General features: G+C 41.6%; 1 protein-coding gene across 1 annotated transcript in view; it reads right to left on the reverse strand.

Annotated features, from left to right (window-relative positions):
- Positions 1–12959: 12959 nt before the first annotated feature.
- The window catches only part of LOC311106750 (forkhead box protein N3-like), a gene marked incomplete at both ends in the record, with an annotated part of 28526 nt that continues 24831 nt past the window's right edge, over positions 12960–16654 (reverse strand). Inside the window, one exon of the mRNA XM_084149146.1 lies at positions 12960–13455. Within this exon, the coding sequence (XP_084005272.1) occupies positions 12960–13455 (496 nt within the window). The remainder of the gene's footprint in view (positions 13456–16654) is intronic.

A 16654-nucleotide genomic window follows, 5' to 3' on the forward strand; every position in this document is an offset into this window, starting at 1 on the left:
GGCACACCGCTCTTACTCACTAAGCTACCTACCTATTTGTCACATGCTACAGCCCAAACTTTGCAAAGCACTTTATGTCATTCAATACTGTATGTCATCAAAGGTGATCAATTATAATAGATAATATTAATATATTATTCACCTCTTCCTCTCAGATGTTATCCATTTCTTACCCCAAGTGGTTTTGCCAGTGACAGATTCAGGAGACACTTGGATGTAGTAACTAATTTCCACCACTAGAGGATAATCACACACCATGACAAAACACAGGATCAGTTTCCAAACCCTATGATGACCCAAGTCACAATCAATTTAAGCAAGGTGAAAGGCATATGCTACTAGTATTTTGTCCCAAAAACTACAAGCATGGTTTTTGGGACAAATCACTTGCTCAACGCTAAGCTTTACATCTATTATTGAATAATTTGGCCGATTGAGCATGTTGAGGAGACTAAACTGCTGGGCCCTAAATAGCAAGCAAGCTGTCATGGTCAAAACATATAGACTCAATGGTTGCTAAAATGGGAAGAGGTCTGGCCATGATAAGGCGTTGCTCTGCTTTCTTGACATCTCAATCGACCAGACAGGACCTACATCCCTAGTTTTGTCGCACCTGGAATACTGCCCAGTTGTGTTGTCATGTGCGGCAAAGAGGGACATAGGTAAATTGCAGATGGTCCAGAACAGAGCAGCAGGTACTGCACTTAGCTGTACATGGATGGCGAATGTCAGTAACATGGATGTCAGTCTCTCCTGGCTCAAAGTTGAGGAGAGATTGACTGCAGCGCTATTGGTCTTTGTGCGAGGTGTTGAGGTACCGAACTGTCTGTTCAAGCAGTTGGCACACAGTTAGGACACTCATTGGTACAACACAAGACATGCAATCAGTGGCCTCGTCACAGTCCCCAGGTCCAGAACAGAGGCTGGGAAACGCACAGTATTAAAAAGAGCCATGACTAGATGGAACTCTCTGCCACCCACAGGTAACTCAAGCTAGCAATAAAACCAGATTCAAAAACAGATAAAAGAACACCTTACGGCACAACAGGGACTGTGAAGAGACAAAGACAGTTTTATATAATTTTTTATTGTAATTAACTCTGTGTTATGTATTGTATTATGTAGGTAGGTGACCTTGCACCAGCCTTGGCTTGTGTGAACCGGAACAGCTTATAGGATGGGAGCCATCTCCTGTTTCTGAAGCATGAGGCAAAGGCAGGAGATTATGCAGTATTATGTAGTGTTATGTTATGTTATGTTATCAATCTACACACAATGACAAAGCAAAAACTGGTTTTTATACTTTTTTGCTAATTTATAAAAAACTGAAACTGACATATCACATTTACATTAGTATTCAGACCCTTTACTCAGTACTTTGTTGAAGCACGTTTGGCAGCGATTACAGCCTCGTCTTCTTCAGTATGACGTTACAAGCTTGGCACACCTGGATTTGAGGAGTTTCTCCCATTCTTCTCTGCAGATCCTCTCAAGCTATGTCAGGTTGGATGGGAAGCGTCACTGTACAGTTATTTTCAGGTCTCTCCAGAGATGTTCGATCGGTTTCAATGGCTTCAAGTCCGGGCTCTTGCTGGGCCACTCAAGAACATTCAGAGACTTGTCCCGAAGCCACTCCTGCGTTGTCTTGGCTGTGTGCTTAGGGTCGTTGTCCTGTTGGAAGGTGAACCTTTGCCCCAGTCCGAGGTCCTGAGAGCTCTGGTGCAGGTTTTCATCAAGGATCTCTCTGTACTTTGCTCTGTTCATCTTTTCCTCGATCCTGACTAGTCTCCCAGTCCCTGCCGCTGAAAAACATCCCCACAGCATGATGCTGCCAACACCATGCTTTACCGTAGGGATGGTATTGGCCAGGTGATGAGCAGTGACTGGTTTCCTCCAGACATGATGCTTTGCATTCAAGCCAAAGAGTTCAATCTTGGTTTCATCAGACCAGAGCATTTTGTTTCTCATGGTCTGAGAGTCCTTTAGGTGCCTTTTGGCAAACTCCAAGTGCGCTGTCATGTGCCTTTTACTGAGGAGTGGCTTCCGTCTGGCCACTCTACCATAAAGGCCTGATTGGTGGAGCGCTGCAGAGTTGGTTGTCCTTCGTGAAGTTCTCCCATCTCCACAGAGGAACTCTGGAACTCTGTCAGAGTGACCATCGGGTTCTTGGTCACCTCCCTGACCAAGGTCCTTCTCCCCCGATTACTCAGTTTGGCCGGGTGGCCAGCTCTAGGAAGAGTCTTGGTGGTTCCAAACTTCTTCCATTTTAAAATGATGGAAGCCACTGTGTTCTTGGGGACCTTCAATGCATCAGAAATTGTTGGTACCCTTGCCCAGATCTGTGCCTTGACACAATCCTGTCTTGGAGCTTTACAGACAATTCCTTCGACCTCATGCCTTGGTTCTTGCTCTGACATGCACTGTCAACTGTGGGACCTAATATAGACAGTTGTTTGCCTTTCCAAATCATGTCCAATCAATTGAATTTACCACAGTGGACTCCAATCAACTTCTAGAAACATCTCAAGGTTGATCAATGGAAACAGGATGCACCTGAGCTCAATTTAGTTTATCATAGTAAAGGGTCTGAATACTTATGTAAATAAGGTATTTCTGTGTTTATTTTCAATACATTTGCAAACATTTCTAAAAACCTGTTTTCGCTTTGTCATTTTGGGGTATTGTGTGTAGATTGATGAGTACAATGTTTTATTTGATCAATTTTAGAATAAGGCTGTAACGTAACAAAATGTGGAAAAAGTCAAGGGGTCTGAATACTTTACCAATGCACTGTATATATTATGTGGTGTTATGTAGTGTTATATATATTATGTAATATTATGTAGTGTTATGTAAATTATGTAGTGTTATGTATATTAATGTAGTGTGATGTAGTATTATGTACTGGTATTTATGTTATGTAGTATTATGTAGCGTTTTGTATGTTATGTAGTTTTATGTAGTGTTATGTATATTATGTATATTATGTAGTATTATGTAGTGTTATGTATATTATGTAGTATTATGTAGTGTTATGTATATTATTTATATTATGTAGTATTATGTAGTGTAATGTTTATTATGTAGTATTATGTAGTGTTATGTATATTATGTAGTAATATGTAGTGTTATGTATATTATGTAGTTTTATGTAGTGGTATGCATATTATGTAGTATTATGTATATTATGTATATTATATTATGTATTTTATTTGTTGTTTTGTTTCTGGTTTGGATCCCAGGAAGAGTAGCCACTTATCATATAAGATGTGCATTTTAGGTCAAAATGGTTCATTTATGTCCACTTCAGGCAAGCTTTGTCTGTGGTCTCATGCAGCCTCTGTTAACAATACCCGTCCTCTTCTAGGGAGGAAATTCCCCGAAAGCATAAAGCTATGGAAGGAATGCAGGCTGACAAAGAGCCTTACTGCTACTTCCTACTGTCTCCATGGAAACCTGCCTCAATGGACATTCAGTGGATATGGATGATCTGGACCATGGGACGCAGAACTCACCCCCACATCAGGCAAGTTAACACAGATCCACACGTTCTCCTCTCCTATATTTGAACAGTTTCATTCCAAAATGTTATATCCATTTTCAGAAATGTTGGTAAATGACCGTTTATTGTTAAAATAAATTATGAAAGAGATTGGTGTGTTTTTTCACTATCTAATCATGGCACGGGGTTGTTCAATGACAGACATGTATTTGTTTAAAATCTATAATTTGATGGCTTCATTTCAGAGGGACAAATAATCATGTTCTTTCTTTGCAAAATGCTATACAGTGCCTTGCAAAAGTATTCATCCCCCTTGGCATTTTTCCTATTTTGTTGCATTACAACCTATAATGTGAATGGATATTTATTTGCATTTCATGTAATGGACATACACAAAATAGTCCAAATTGGTGAAGTGGAATGAAAAAAAGAACTAGTGTCAAAAAATTCTTTACAAATATATAACGGAAAAGTGATGCGTGCATATGTATTCACCCCCTTTGCTATGAGTCCCCTAAATAAGATCTGGTGCATACCAATTACCTTCAGAAGTCACATAATTAGTTAAATAAAGTCCACCTGTGTGCAATCTAAGTGTCACATGATCTGTCACATGATCTCAGTATATATACACCTGTTCTGAAAGGCCCCAGAGTCTGCAACACCACTAAGCAAGGGGCATCACCAAGCAAGCGGCACCATGAAGACCAATGAGCTCTCCAAACCGGTCAGGGACAAAGTTGTGGAGAAGTACAGATCAGGGTTGGGTTATAAAAAAATATCAGAAACTTTGAACATCCCACAGAGCACCATTAAATCAATTTTTTTTTAAATGGAAAGAATATGGCACCACAACAAACCTGCCAAGAGAGGGCCGCCCACCAAAACTCACGGACCAGGCAAGGAGGGCATTAATCAGAGGCAACAAAGAGACCAAAGATAACCCTGAAGGAGCTGCAAAGCAACAGAGCTGGGCTTTACAGAAGAGTGGCCAGAAAAAAGCCATTGCTTAAAGAAAAAAAAAAGCAAACACGTTTGGTGTTCTCCAAAAGGCATGTTGGAGACTCCCCAAACATATGGAAGAAGGTACTCTGGTCATATGAGACTAAAATTGAGTGTTTTGGCCATCAAGGAAAACGCTATGTCTGGCGCAAACCCAACACCTCTCATCACCCCGAGAACACCATCCCCACAGTGGAGCATGGTGGTGGCAGCATCATGCTGTGGGGATGTTTTTAATCGGCAGGGACTGGGAAACTGGTCACACTTGAAGGAATGATGGATGGTGCTAAATACAGGGAAATTCTTGAGGGAAACCTGATTCAGTCTTCCAGAGATTTGAGACTGGGATGGAGGTTCACCTTCCAGCAGGACAATGACCCTAAGCATACCACTAAAGCAACTCTTGAGTGGTTTAAGCGGAAACATTTAAATGTCTTGGAATGGCCTAGTCAAAGCCCAGACCTAAATCCAATTGAGAATCTGTGGTATGACTGAACAATTGCTGTACACCAGCGGAACCCATCCAACTTGAAGGAGCTGGAGCAGTTTTGCCTTGAAGAATGGGCAAAAATCCCAGTGGCTAGATGTGCCAAGCTTATAGAGACATACCCCAAGAGACTTGCAGCTGTAATTGCTGCAAATGGTGGCTCTACAAAGTATTGACTTTGGGGGGGTGAATAGTTATGCACGCTCAAGTTTTCTGTTTTGTTGTCTTATTTCTTGTTTGTTTCACAAAAAAATATATTTTGCATCTTCAAATCAAATGATACAAACCCCCAAAACATCAATTTTAATTCCAAGTTGTAAGGCAACAAAATAGGAAAAATGCCAACGGGGGTGAATACTTTCACAAGCCACTGTATATCCACCTCACTCTCAGAGAAATATGTAGTACTCCTAGGCTTTATACAGTCAAATGTAATAAATAACGACATTTTTTAAATAAAGAAATGTACAAATGATACATTTGTGACATCAAAATTATTTATTTTTTACTAATAATAATCCAATACAGTAATATGAGATCTGTATGTAAAACATTTCAATTTTCCATTTTAGTCATTTAGCAGATAGTCTTATCCAGAGCGACTTCCACTTAATAATGTCACAAATGTATCATTTGTACATTTCTTTATTAAAAAATGTAGTTATTTGTTACATTTGACTGTGTAAAGCTTAGCTGTACTATATATCCATCGTTTAGATGGAATGGAATGTTTGTATCCTGTATATTTGGCTGTGATATGTGGTTGTCTCACGTATCAGTATCTTAAGATGAATGCACTAACTGTAGCTACGTGAGACAACCACATATCACAGTCAAATATACAGGATACAAACTTTCCATTCCGTCTAAACGATGGATATATAGCATTTTGCACAAAAAGAAACATCTTCATACACATCTAAAATATCTGAATAAAAAATCTGAGAACAGTAATATTTTCCACACACATGAAGGTGGCCATAAGCAATCATTTCTGGTGAAAAAGCACTGTGAAACATTTGTGGGTATAGCATTTGGGAAATAAACTCTTCAGCTGTTGCTGTGTAGGCTACCATGTATTCATTGACATAATCTGTTTAAGTGGTAAAGCTACTTCATATTTGTGGATTTTTCTTTTCATATACAGTATAGTGTACTTACACTGAGTATACCAAACATTAGGAACAACTCCCTAATATTGAGTTGCACCCCCCAGCCTCAATTCGTCGGGGCATGGACTCTACAAGTTGTCGAAAGTGTTCCACAGGGATGCTGGCCCATGTTGACGCCAATGCTTCCCACAGTTGTGTCAAGTTGGCTGGATGTCCTTTGGGTGGTGGACCATTCCTGATACACACGGGAAACTGTTGAAAGGGGAAAACCCAGCAGCATTGCAGTTCTTGACACACTCAAACCGGTGCGCCTGGCACCTACTACCATACCCCGTTCAAAGGCACTTAAATATTTTGTCTTGCCCATTCACCATCTAAATGGCACACATGCACAATCCATGTCTCAATTGTCTCAAGGCTTAAAAACCCTTCTTCAACATGTCTCCTCCCCTTCATCTACACTGATTGAAGTGGATTTGACAAATGACATCAATAAGGGATTATAGCTTTCATGATCTGTGCTGTGCTGTGCTGAGCTGTGCTGAGCTGACCTGAGCTATGCTGTGCTGGGAAGCAGTGGCTTCTGAGTAGCCTTTTCTGCAGTCAAATGACCTAGTGGCCTCAAGGGGTGGAATGTTATTCAAAATGTCATCATTAATAAACATTATTTCAAAAACTCGCCGAAAATCCGGTGTTTCTATGTCAAACGGTTTTGTTATATTTCAGTCTTCTGTGCTGTATATAAAGTGTAATATTGGGATGCAACCTCAAAATTGAATTCATTTCAACTGTAAATCTGACATGGTACAGGTGTCTTCTTTTTCTGAAGCCCATAACCATGTGTGTTAGGTGTATACTTTTGTTTCAAAGTAGATTTGTTTAAGACTGCAAAGAAACACTCTCTGTGACCCTGATTTAGCCCACTCCAGTAAAAGGTTAAGCCTGTAGTCTTTGGCTTTAATTATGAATGTCCTTCCTTCCTTCCTCTGTCACATGGCTCCAAGATGGCAACCACCAGATTGACTGAAAGAGAAGAAGGATCTATATTCTATAGCACTGACTGGGAGTAAAACACTGTTGGCTCTGCTGACACAATCTAATTAGATGTATTGGAAGTGAATGAATAGTTAATGATCAGGTTGAAAAGGACCTTGTTATGTTCTAACCCTTGTTGATGTGAATGTTTGAGGTCAATAATAGGGTACAATCTTGAGAGCCAACCACAGGCACTGGCCTCAATAACCTAGACTTAATATGTGAATAGTTCAAAGGTGAGTTCAGTCAACTGAGCTTTCAAGCGTTTTCTTTTATGTCTACATTTTAGTAATTTAGCAGATGCTCTTATCCAGAGTGACTTACAGTTAGTGCATTCATCTTAAGGTAGCTAGACGGGACAACCACATATCACAGTCATAGTAAACCTTTCTGATGCACTTCTGTAATGGAGAATATGGTTTGTTTTTAGTTGTGTGGGCTAATTAGGGTTGAGATGAATAACATTGTTGTAACATGCTTATTACATGGTTTCTTTTGAGCACAAGAGTCGAGTTCAGGTCATCTTTTGCCACTTGTATTTTTTTTAATTATTGCAACTGGAAGACAATACATCACAAACATTATTGTAGGTTTTAGAAAAATGGAAAGGAAAAAACAACATTGATACTTTTTTGCCACAGTTATTGGACAATATGATATCTACATGAATGAATCGATGAAATAGTTTGAAATCATTCTTTGGCAATATTATTGCACAACAAGGAAAGAATCAAACATTCATTTGAAAACCAATCAAACACCCGGGTGTACTCTGCATTACATTGTCATCTCACAGATAAATAGTTTTGCATTTGACATCTCTATCTGATGGCTTTCTGACACTTCTCAAACAGTCACCAACAGGGCAGTATTGTAACGTATTATCAAAGTAAACAAAACACAAAAAACACACAAAAAAAAACAAATGCCAGGCCTTGTGTGAGTCCCAAACGCCACCCTAATGGCACTTCTGACAAAAGTAGTGCGCTATCAAGGGAACAGGTTGCCATTTGGGACGCACACCTTGTATTGAGCATGATTAAGTTTGGCAGGTTTTTAGTTAAAATAAAAATAAACACATTTGTTTTTCATTCGAGGGCTTTTCAGGCAGTGAGACCTTTCCATCTATTTCTTTCCATTTCATTAAATTACTCAGTCCTTTTCCCCGGCATCATTATATCTGTAAAGGAGACCATTATAGGCCCATGAGTTCACCTTCCTTCCCTGCGTGTCACTGTATGTGTCCCAAATGGCCCATAAGCCCTATGGGCCCTGGTCAAAAGTAGTGCACTACACTGAGTGTACAAAACATTAGGAACACCTGCTCTCTCCATGACATAGACTGACCAGGTGAATCCAGGTGAAAGCTATGATCCCTTATTGATGTCACTTCAATCGGTGTAGATGAATGGGAGGAGACTGGTTAAAGAAGGATTTTTAAGCCTTGAAACAATTGAGACATGGATTGTGTAACTCAATATCAGGAAGGTGTTCCTAGTGTTTGGTAAACTCTGTGTATGTAGGGAATAGGGTGCTATTTGGGACGCAGACACTGTGTGAGTCACCGGATGAGAAGGTGGTTACTAAAGAAACACATTGTCCTTGACATGCCAGGGAAGACTCTACAACATATTAGTCACCATAACACACAGAGGGCTTGACCTTGTAACAGGGACAGTAAGTGTGCGTCTGAAATGGCACCCTATTCCCTATATAGTGCACTACTTTTGACCTGGGCTCTCATCAAAAGAAGTGCACAATATGGGGAATATATATTGCCATTTCAGACACAACCAGGTAGCCTTTTTTTCATGTAAACATTGATAGAAGCACATTGAATTGAATAGAATGTCTGTGTTCTCTATCAAAGTTAATAGAATACTATGACAATGGAACTCAATGGAACTCAGAACAATTGCTTGTCTGTATCTCCCTGTCTAGCTGTCACAGTCCCTCACTGTCTTTCCTTTAAACCACCACCGTAGTCACTCACTTTCGTTCCTCTAAACCACTACCGTAGTCACTCACTGTCTTTCCTCTAAACCAATACCGTAGTCACTCACTGTCTTTCCTCTAAACCAATACCGTAGTCACTCACTGTCTTTCCTCTAAACCAATACCGTAGTCACTCACTGTCTTTCCTCTAAACCAATACCGTAGTCACTCACTTTCGTTCCTCTAAACCACTACCGTAGTCACTCACTGTCTTTCCTCTAAACCAATACCGTAGTCACTCACTTTCGTTCCTCTAAACCACTACCGTAGTCACTCACTGTCTTTCCTCTAAACCAATACCGTAGTCACTCTCTGCCTTTCCTCTAAACCAGGGTTTCCCAAACTCGGTCGGGGGGGGGGGGGGTTGTTTGGGAAACCCTGCTCTGGCTCAATCTGACTCATAACCTCAATCCAACCCCTATTTCTTCTGCTGGTTGAACTAGAAACGGGTTCATTATCTAACTCCACTGTATGTATGTACAAAACAGAGCATGAACTGACTAAGGCTTTAATGCATTCTCATTATAGCTTACACTAATCTTCTACGGCAGTGGGCTAAATGTACTGAATCACTCAAAACTTAAACAATTGGCAGGGTTTAAACATTGCTCACAATATAATACTTTTCCTTTGTATGTCCTTTTTCCAAAGTAAATTATCCATAAAAACAGGCTCTATTGAGTCATACATTAATATATTGTATCTGATGTAACTTTGAACAAAAGGTTTGCCTATGCTAATCTGGTGTAGGCTAGGGAGCCAGTTAGAACAGTGGAACTTGTTCTGAACATTCTGACGAATTCTAAATTCCATGTCAAACAGTTCCACATACTGTACTCTTGTCAGTTTACACTGAGGTTTCTGTCAGGAGCAAATTAGGACCAAGTAGTAACATATTCACAAAACAAAATGAGAAAATAAAGAAATATGTGCTGTTCAATATTATATAATGTCAGTCAAAGACATCGGAACACAAAGTCTTGAGAGCAGGCACAATGTTAAAGGGTGTATGGTTTTTGGACACACACACACACTATTGATATCTTCTGAAAAACACTAGAACATTGACATATTTATCGTTTAAGAGGCAGAAGAAGACTGAAGGCCATACTAGAGGCTTTTCAATCTAGCCTTATACCTAATAGACCTGGGTTCAAACACTACAGTATTTGACATCATTTAGAATACTTGGGCTGTGCTTGATTAAGCTTGCCTCAATGGAACCAATGGAAAAGTCCCAAAAGTACAAACCCCGCCCATCTGGCATTCAAGGCAGGCTAAAGAAACCGTTCAAAGTATTTGAAAGCTTTCAAATAGTATTTAAACCCAGGTCTGTTATACCTAAAGCCCAGAATAGAAGGGCCTCATAATTGCAGAGTGATTTCCCCATAACATTTCTCCCTGAAGCAGATGTCTTTATAAGCCCGCTCATCTGAAGAAATACAATATCAATTTACAAAAAAAATTCTAAATTAAATTAAACAAAATCGAGGGTATACAGAAGAATTGTCTGCAAAACCTTTGTTTTCTCTTGTAGGATCTAAGTTAATATGAAAATAAGTCATGCTTCATGCTAAATACATTGTTTATCTTACATGATCTTTGAATAAAAAAAGATTTACTTTTGCATCTTATCTACAAGCACCCATGCAATATAACTGAGAAAGTCCTGCAGGTCAAATTGCTTCAATTAAGAAAGGAAAAATAAAATATTTTCTAACCTTTTTACAGTTGTCCGGACTGGACAAATTGCTTATACTTTTATGAGAGTAGGTCGAGGAAGAAAGGGAAACAATTCAAACAGCGATGAAACAAAAAAGAATCCACAGTTTATGTATATTGTTTTGAGAGTCTGTTAAATGATAGGCAGGTGTCGTAACATGGGGTATATTTAAATTGACATTCACTTTTTATGGAAGAGGAATACTGGAAGAGTATTGAGGGACATAGTCTAAGTGAAGCTGTGTCTGAAATGGCACCCTATTCCCTATATAGTGCACTGCTTTTGGCCAGAGTCCATGACGCTCTGGGCAAAAGTAGTGCACTATAAAGGGAATAGGGTGCCATTCCAGACGAAGTTGAGAAACAAGCACAAGACGGAGGAGATATATTGCCTCTGACCCGGCACTAAGTCATCACAGTGACAACAGAAACAGAACCATATTAACTGTAAAGTTGTAATTATCCTTAAATACTCAAAAGTGCTCTTAAAGGAATCGTGCCCATTCTCCATGATGTCTTTACTATTGGTAATAGAAAGCAGACACTTTTATCCTAAGCGACTTACAGTCATGCATGCATACAATTTACGCGGGTGGCCCCAGGAATTGAATCCACAACCCTGGTGGTGCAAGAGCCATGTTCTACCAACTGAGGCATACAGGGCCATATATGACATTGGTATGCCTTGATATTTGTCTCTGTAAACAGATTGGCTACATCAGGCAACCTGGTCGCTCGTCTTTGGCACAGTCTTACATTTTGTGCTCATGGGCGTAGGATGTGTGAGTTGCAAGTTCTTTAACAGTTTTAAATCTGTTGGTATCATTGGCTCAACTTCCTTGCTCACATTACTGGACGATTGCTACAGATTGACAGACATACCTCTGACACTTACAGACTACACAAAACGGTCAGCTGTTCTCCTCAACGATTACATTTTCTAGTATGTTTTTCCTTAATTAGTGACAAAATGTATTTTTCTATGGCTTGCATCCCCTTTACACAACATAAAAACATCAACAGAGACACATGATAATCAATTACCCATCAGAGTTAGTGTTGAAACATACAGGAAACATATAAGAAACATATAGGAAAACAGAGATGTTTAATATTGCCACAAATAAGTAGGATTCTCCTAATGCCCCTGGAGGAGAGATAGATAGAGAGATAGAGATAGAGAGAGAGATAGAGAGATAGAGAGAGAGAGATAGAGAGATAGAGAGAGAGAGAGATAGAGAGATAGAGAGAGAGAGAGAGAGAGAGAGAGATAGAGAGATAGAGATAGAGATAGAGAGAGAGATGAAGTAGTGTCTATTGAGCCTAATGCTTGAATAAAGTTATATATCTTGTCCCATTGGTGATTGGTAGGTCAGTGTGTAGACCTGGTGTGTGGTCCTACTGAAGGCCTCTGTGCTCAGGCCTGGCAATATACCCGTTTCACACTACTGAAGCCAAACCGAGCTGAGCCAAGCCGAGATGTACTGGGCTGGCCTGGTTACCCATCCACCATAGTTGCTGCTGGAAACATACTGGGAAGGACAATCTGAAAAGAAAATATCAGAGCCAGCACAGTATAGGCTTTAGTTGGGCCCTATAGTGGGAATCAGGCTTCAGAGACACAACACACCACAATGGTTAGAAGCAGCGTGTGGCCGTCCTGTCTCCTCTGACCAGAATATCTGCCGTCCTTTTCTGTTCATTTCCCGACGTTTCTACATGTTGAATCGTCGACATCCAGCAGGTGATTGCTAACACACCTTGCAACACACCGCGCCAACCCACTGCTTTTAGCTGTTGGTCTTTATGGTGTGTCTCAGCCATTACTTTCTAGGCCTTGGCGGTTTGTGTGTAGTTCAGCTGTGTAGGCCAGCTGTGTAGGCCAGGTGTGTAGGCCAGGTGTCTAGGCCAGGTGTCTAGGCCAGGTGTGTAGGCCAGGTGTGTAGGCCAGGTGTGTAGGCCAGGTGTGTAGGCCAGGTGTATAGGCCAGGTGTGTATGCCAGGTGTGCATGCCAGGTGTATAGGCCAGGTGTGTATGCCAGGTGTACAGGCCAGGTGTGCAGGCTTGATGTGTAGGCCTCTCTATGGGCTGGCCTGGCATTAGTTAGTTTCTGAGGGCCTCTTTCTGCTCCTTCTCTTTCTGGGCAGCCTTGGCTCGGTTTGTGATGTTGTTGAGGCACGCCCTGACGCCCGCCAGGTGGAGCAATGACCCCGCCGCCTCCTTCATCTCCTCATCATCGCTCTCCAACGGCGGCTTCTCCGCCGATGCCACCGAACGGCGCTTCTTCAGCGGCAGCGTGTCGCCCAGGGCCCGCAGGCGGTTTTTGGTCCAGGGCAGTCCCCGTCGCCGGGCATGCTGGGATAGGAAGGAGACAGAGGCAGAGTCCAGTGGGACTTCTTTAGGTTCGGATTTGACCCCTCGGTGGACGCCCATCTCCACTGCAATGATGTCATCGTCTTCGTCGGACGCGGAGGGGCCCTGGGAAGAGCAGGGCATGCTGGGGGATTTGGCAGTGCTGTAGTTGTGGTCCTCTTGGAGGTCGTCGCTGGGAGGGTAGGAGGGGTGGTCGCCCCGGGTCAGGTAGTCCCCCAGAGCTGACCTGGAGAAGGACACACAGAAGGTAGGAAGGCTACAGTTACTCTTAATGGAAACAGACTACATTCTTGGTTAGAGTGTCTGCACTGAGATTGGAAGGTTGGGAGTTCAATCCCCAGCCGAGTCATACCGAAGACTGTAAAAACTGGACCCAATGCGTCTCTGCTTGGCACTCAGCAACATTAAGGAGATACTATAGATTGGGGGTAAGGCCCTGCGATAGACTAGCGTCCGGTCCAGGGGTTGTACATGTGTACTATCTTAATTTGTTCACTCTGTTGTCACAGATAATTTTCCTGCGCAGAAGAAAATGCTACTTGTAGTGTATTCGGGGTTAAAAAGGCTTCTAAAGTTTGTATTTTCCACTTAAAAATGAAAGACTTCATTTGCCCTAATGAAACATGTATCAACCCCTACAAAAATGTTAATGAATTATTATCCACATAATATTTCATATTTCCTGTTTCTGCAGAATTATTGTTCTGCTGTGAGAAGCTGGTCAAATTAAGATAGCATATCTGTACTTGTACATCAAGCTGCCTCACGCTACAGAAACAGGAGATAGGCTCCTGCTCCTATGAGCCGTTCCAGCTCGCACTGGCCAAGGTTATTTACTTCCTCTTCCTGTACAGTTCACACAGGGAACAGGCTACAGTTACTGTTTACATACAGCTGAAGTCGGAAGTTTACATACACCTTAGCCAAATACATTTAAACTCAGTTTTTCACAATTCCTGACATTTAATCCTAGTAAAAATTCCCTGTCTTAGGTCAGTTAGGATAACCACTTTATTTTAAGAATGTGAAATGTCAGAATAATATTAGAGAGAATGATTTATTTTCTGCTTTTATTTCTTTCATCACATTCCCAGTGGGACAGAAGTTTACATACCCTTAATTAGTATTTGGTAGCATTGCCTTTAAATTGTTTACCTTGGGTCAAACATTTTGGGTAGCCTTCCACAAGCTTCCCACAATAAGTTGGGTGAATTTTGGCCCATTCCTCCAGACAGAGCTGGTGTAACTGAGTCAGGTTTGTAGGCCTCCTTGCTCGCACACACTTTTTCAGTTCTGCCCACAAATTTTCTATAGGATTGAGGTCAGGGCTTTGTGATGGCCACTCCAATACCTTGACTTTGTTGTCCTTAAGCCATTTTTCCACAACTTTGGAAGTATGCTTGGGGTCATTGTCCATTTGGAAGATCCATTTGCGACCAAGCTTTAACTTCCTGACTGATGTCTTGAGATGTTGCTTCAATATATCCACATAATTTTCCTTCCTCATGATGCCATCTATTTTGTAAAGTGCACCAGTCCCTCCTGCAGCAAAGCATAACGATGGTCATTATGGCCAAACAGTTCTATTTTTGTTTCATCAAACCAGAGGACATGTTGCCAAAAAGTACGATCTTTGTCCCCATGTGCAGTTGCAAACCGCTTTTTTATGGCAGTTTTGGAGTAGTGGCTTCTTCCTTGCTGAGTGGGCTTTCAGGTTATGTCGATATAGGACTTATTTTACTGTGGATATAGATACTTCTGCACCTGTTTCCTCCAGCATCTTCACAAGGTCCTTTGCTGTTGTTCTGGGATTGATTTGACTTTTCGCACCAAAGTACGTTCATCTCTAGGAGACAGAACGCGTCTCCTTCCTGTGCGGTATAATGGCTGCATGGTCCCATGGTGTTAATACTTGCGTACTATTGTTTGTACAGATGAACGTGGCCTTCAGGCGTTTGAAAATTGCTCCAATGGTGAACCAGACTTGTGGAGGTCCTCAATTATTTTTCTGAGGTCTTTGCTGATTTATTTTCCCATGATGTCAAGCAAAGAGGCTCTGAGTTTGAAGGTAGGCCTTGACATACATCCACAGGTACACCTCCAATTGACTCATATTATGTCAATTAGCCTATCAGAAGCTTCTAAAGCCATGACATCATTTTCTGGAATTTTCCAAGCTGTTTAAAGGCACAGTCAACTTAGTATATGTAAACTTCTGAGCCACTGGAATTGTGATACAGTGAATTATAAGTGAAATAATCTGTCTGTAAACAATTGTTGGAAATATTACTTGTGTCATGCACAAAGTAGATGTCCTAACTGACTTGCCAAAACTATAGTTTGTTAACAAGACATTTGTGGAGTGGTTGAAAAACAAGTTGTAATGACTCCAACCTAAGTGTATGTAAACTTCCGACTTCAACTGTACATCTAATGTTTCTACTGTTGCTACAGACAGAGGTGCAATGTTTCCCAAAACAGTACTGTTTTGTGTAGTGTAGAGTAGTGTGTGCCAGGCTTTTGGCTGCAGCAGAATATCGTCAGACACACGGCTACTGTATTTGTAAATCCATACCTTTGATAAAAACTTGAAACTTAAAGCTCGGGTCAAATTTTTTCTAACATACACTACATCACCAAAAGAATGTGGACACCTGCTCATTGAACATCTCATTCCAAAATCATGGGCATTAATATGGAGTTGGTCCCTCCTTTGCTGCTATAACAGCCTCCACTCTTCTGGGAAGTGTCAGGGCGTGTTGTAGGTGTAATGTAGGAATCAAACGCAGGACTCAGACTGAAAGTTCCAAAGGCTGTATTACTGGCCAAACTAAGGCAACAGGACAACTTAGCCCGAAAGCGAAAAAACACGCACGAAGGCGAAAGGTAATTGCGCACAAACAGGTGCGACAAAATGTAACTGTGCACACACAGGTGCGAAAATGCTCCAGCACAGTGGAGAATAAGCTCAACCGAGCAAAACACAATACTGACGGAAATAATTACACACAACACTAGACAAACACAACGAGAAACTTATAGGACACTAATTACGCCAAAACAGAAACAGGTGTGGAAACAAACAGACAAAAGCAAACGAACATGAAACATATAGCGGTGGCAGCTAGAATTCCGGAGACGACGAACGCCGAAACCTGCCCGAACAAGGGAGAGAGGCAGCCTCGGCCGAAACCGTGACAGTACCCCCCCCTTGACGCGCGGCTCCAGACGTGCGCCGACTCCGGCCTCGGGGACGACCAGGAGGACGCGGAGCAGGGCGCGTCGGATGCCCCCGATGGAATTCCGTCAGGAGCGACGGGTCCAAAACGTCTCTCCTCGGCACCCAGCACCGCTCCTCCGGACCGTACCCCTCCCACTCCACTAGATACTGGAGACCCCCCATCCGACGTCTCGAATCCAAGATG

This window comes from Coregonus lavaretus (genome assembly GCF_964263955.1).
Source record: "Coregonus lavaretus genome assembly, chromosome: 31".
Classification (NCBI taxonomy): Eukaryota; Metazoa; Chordata; class Actinopteri; order Salmoniformes; family Salmonidae; genus Coregonus; species Coregonus lavaretus.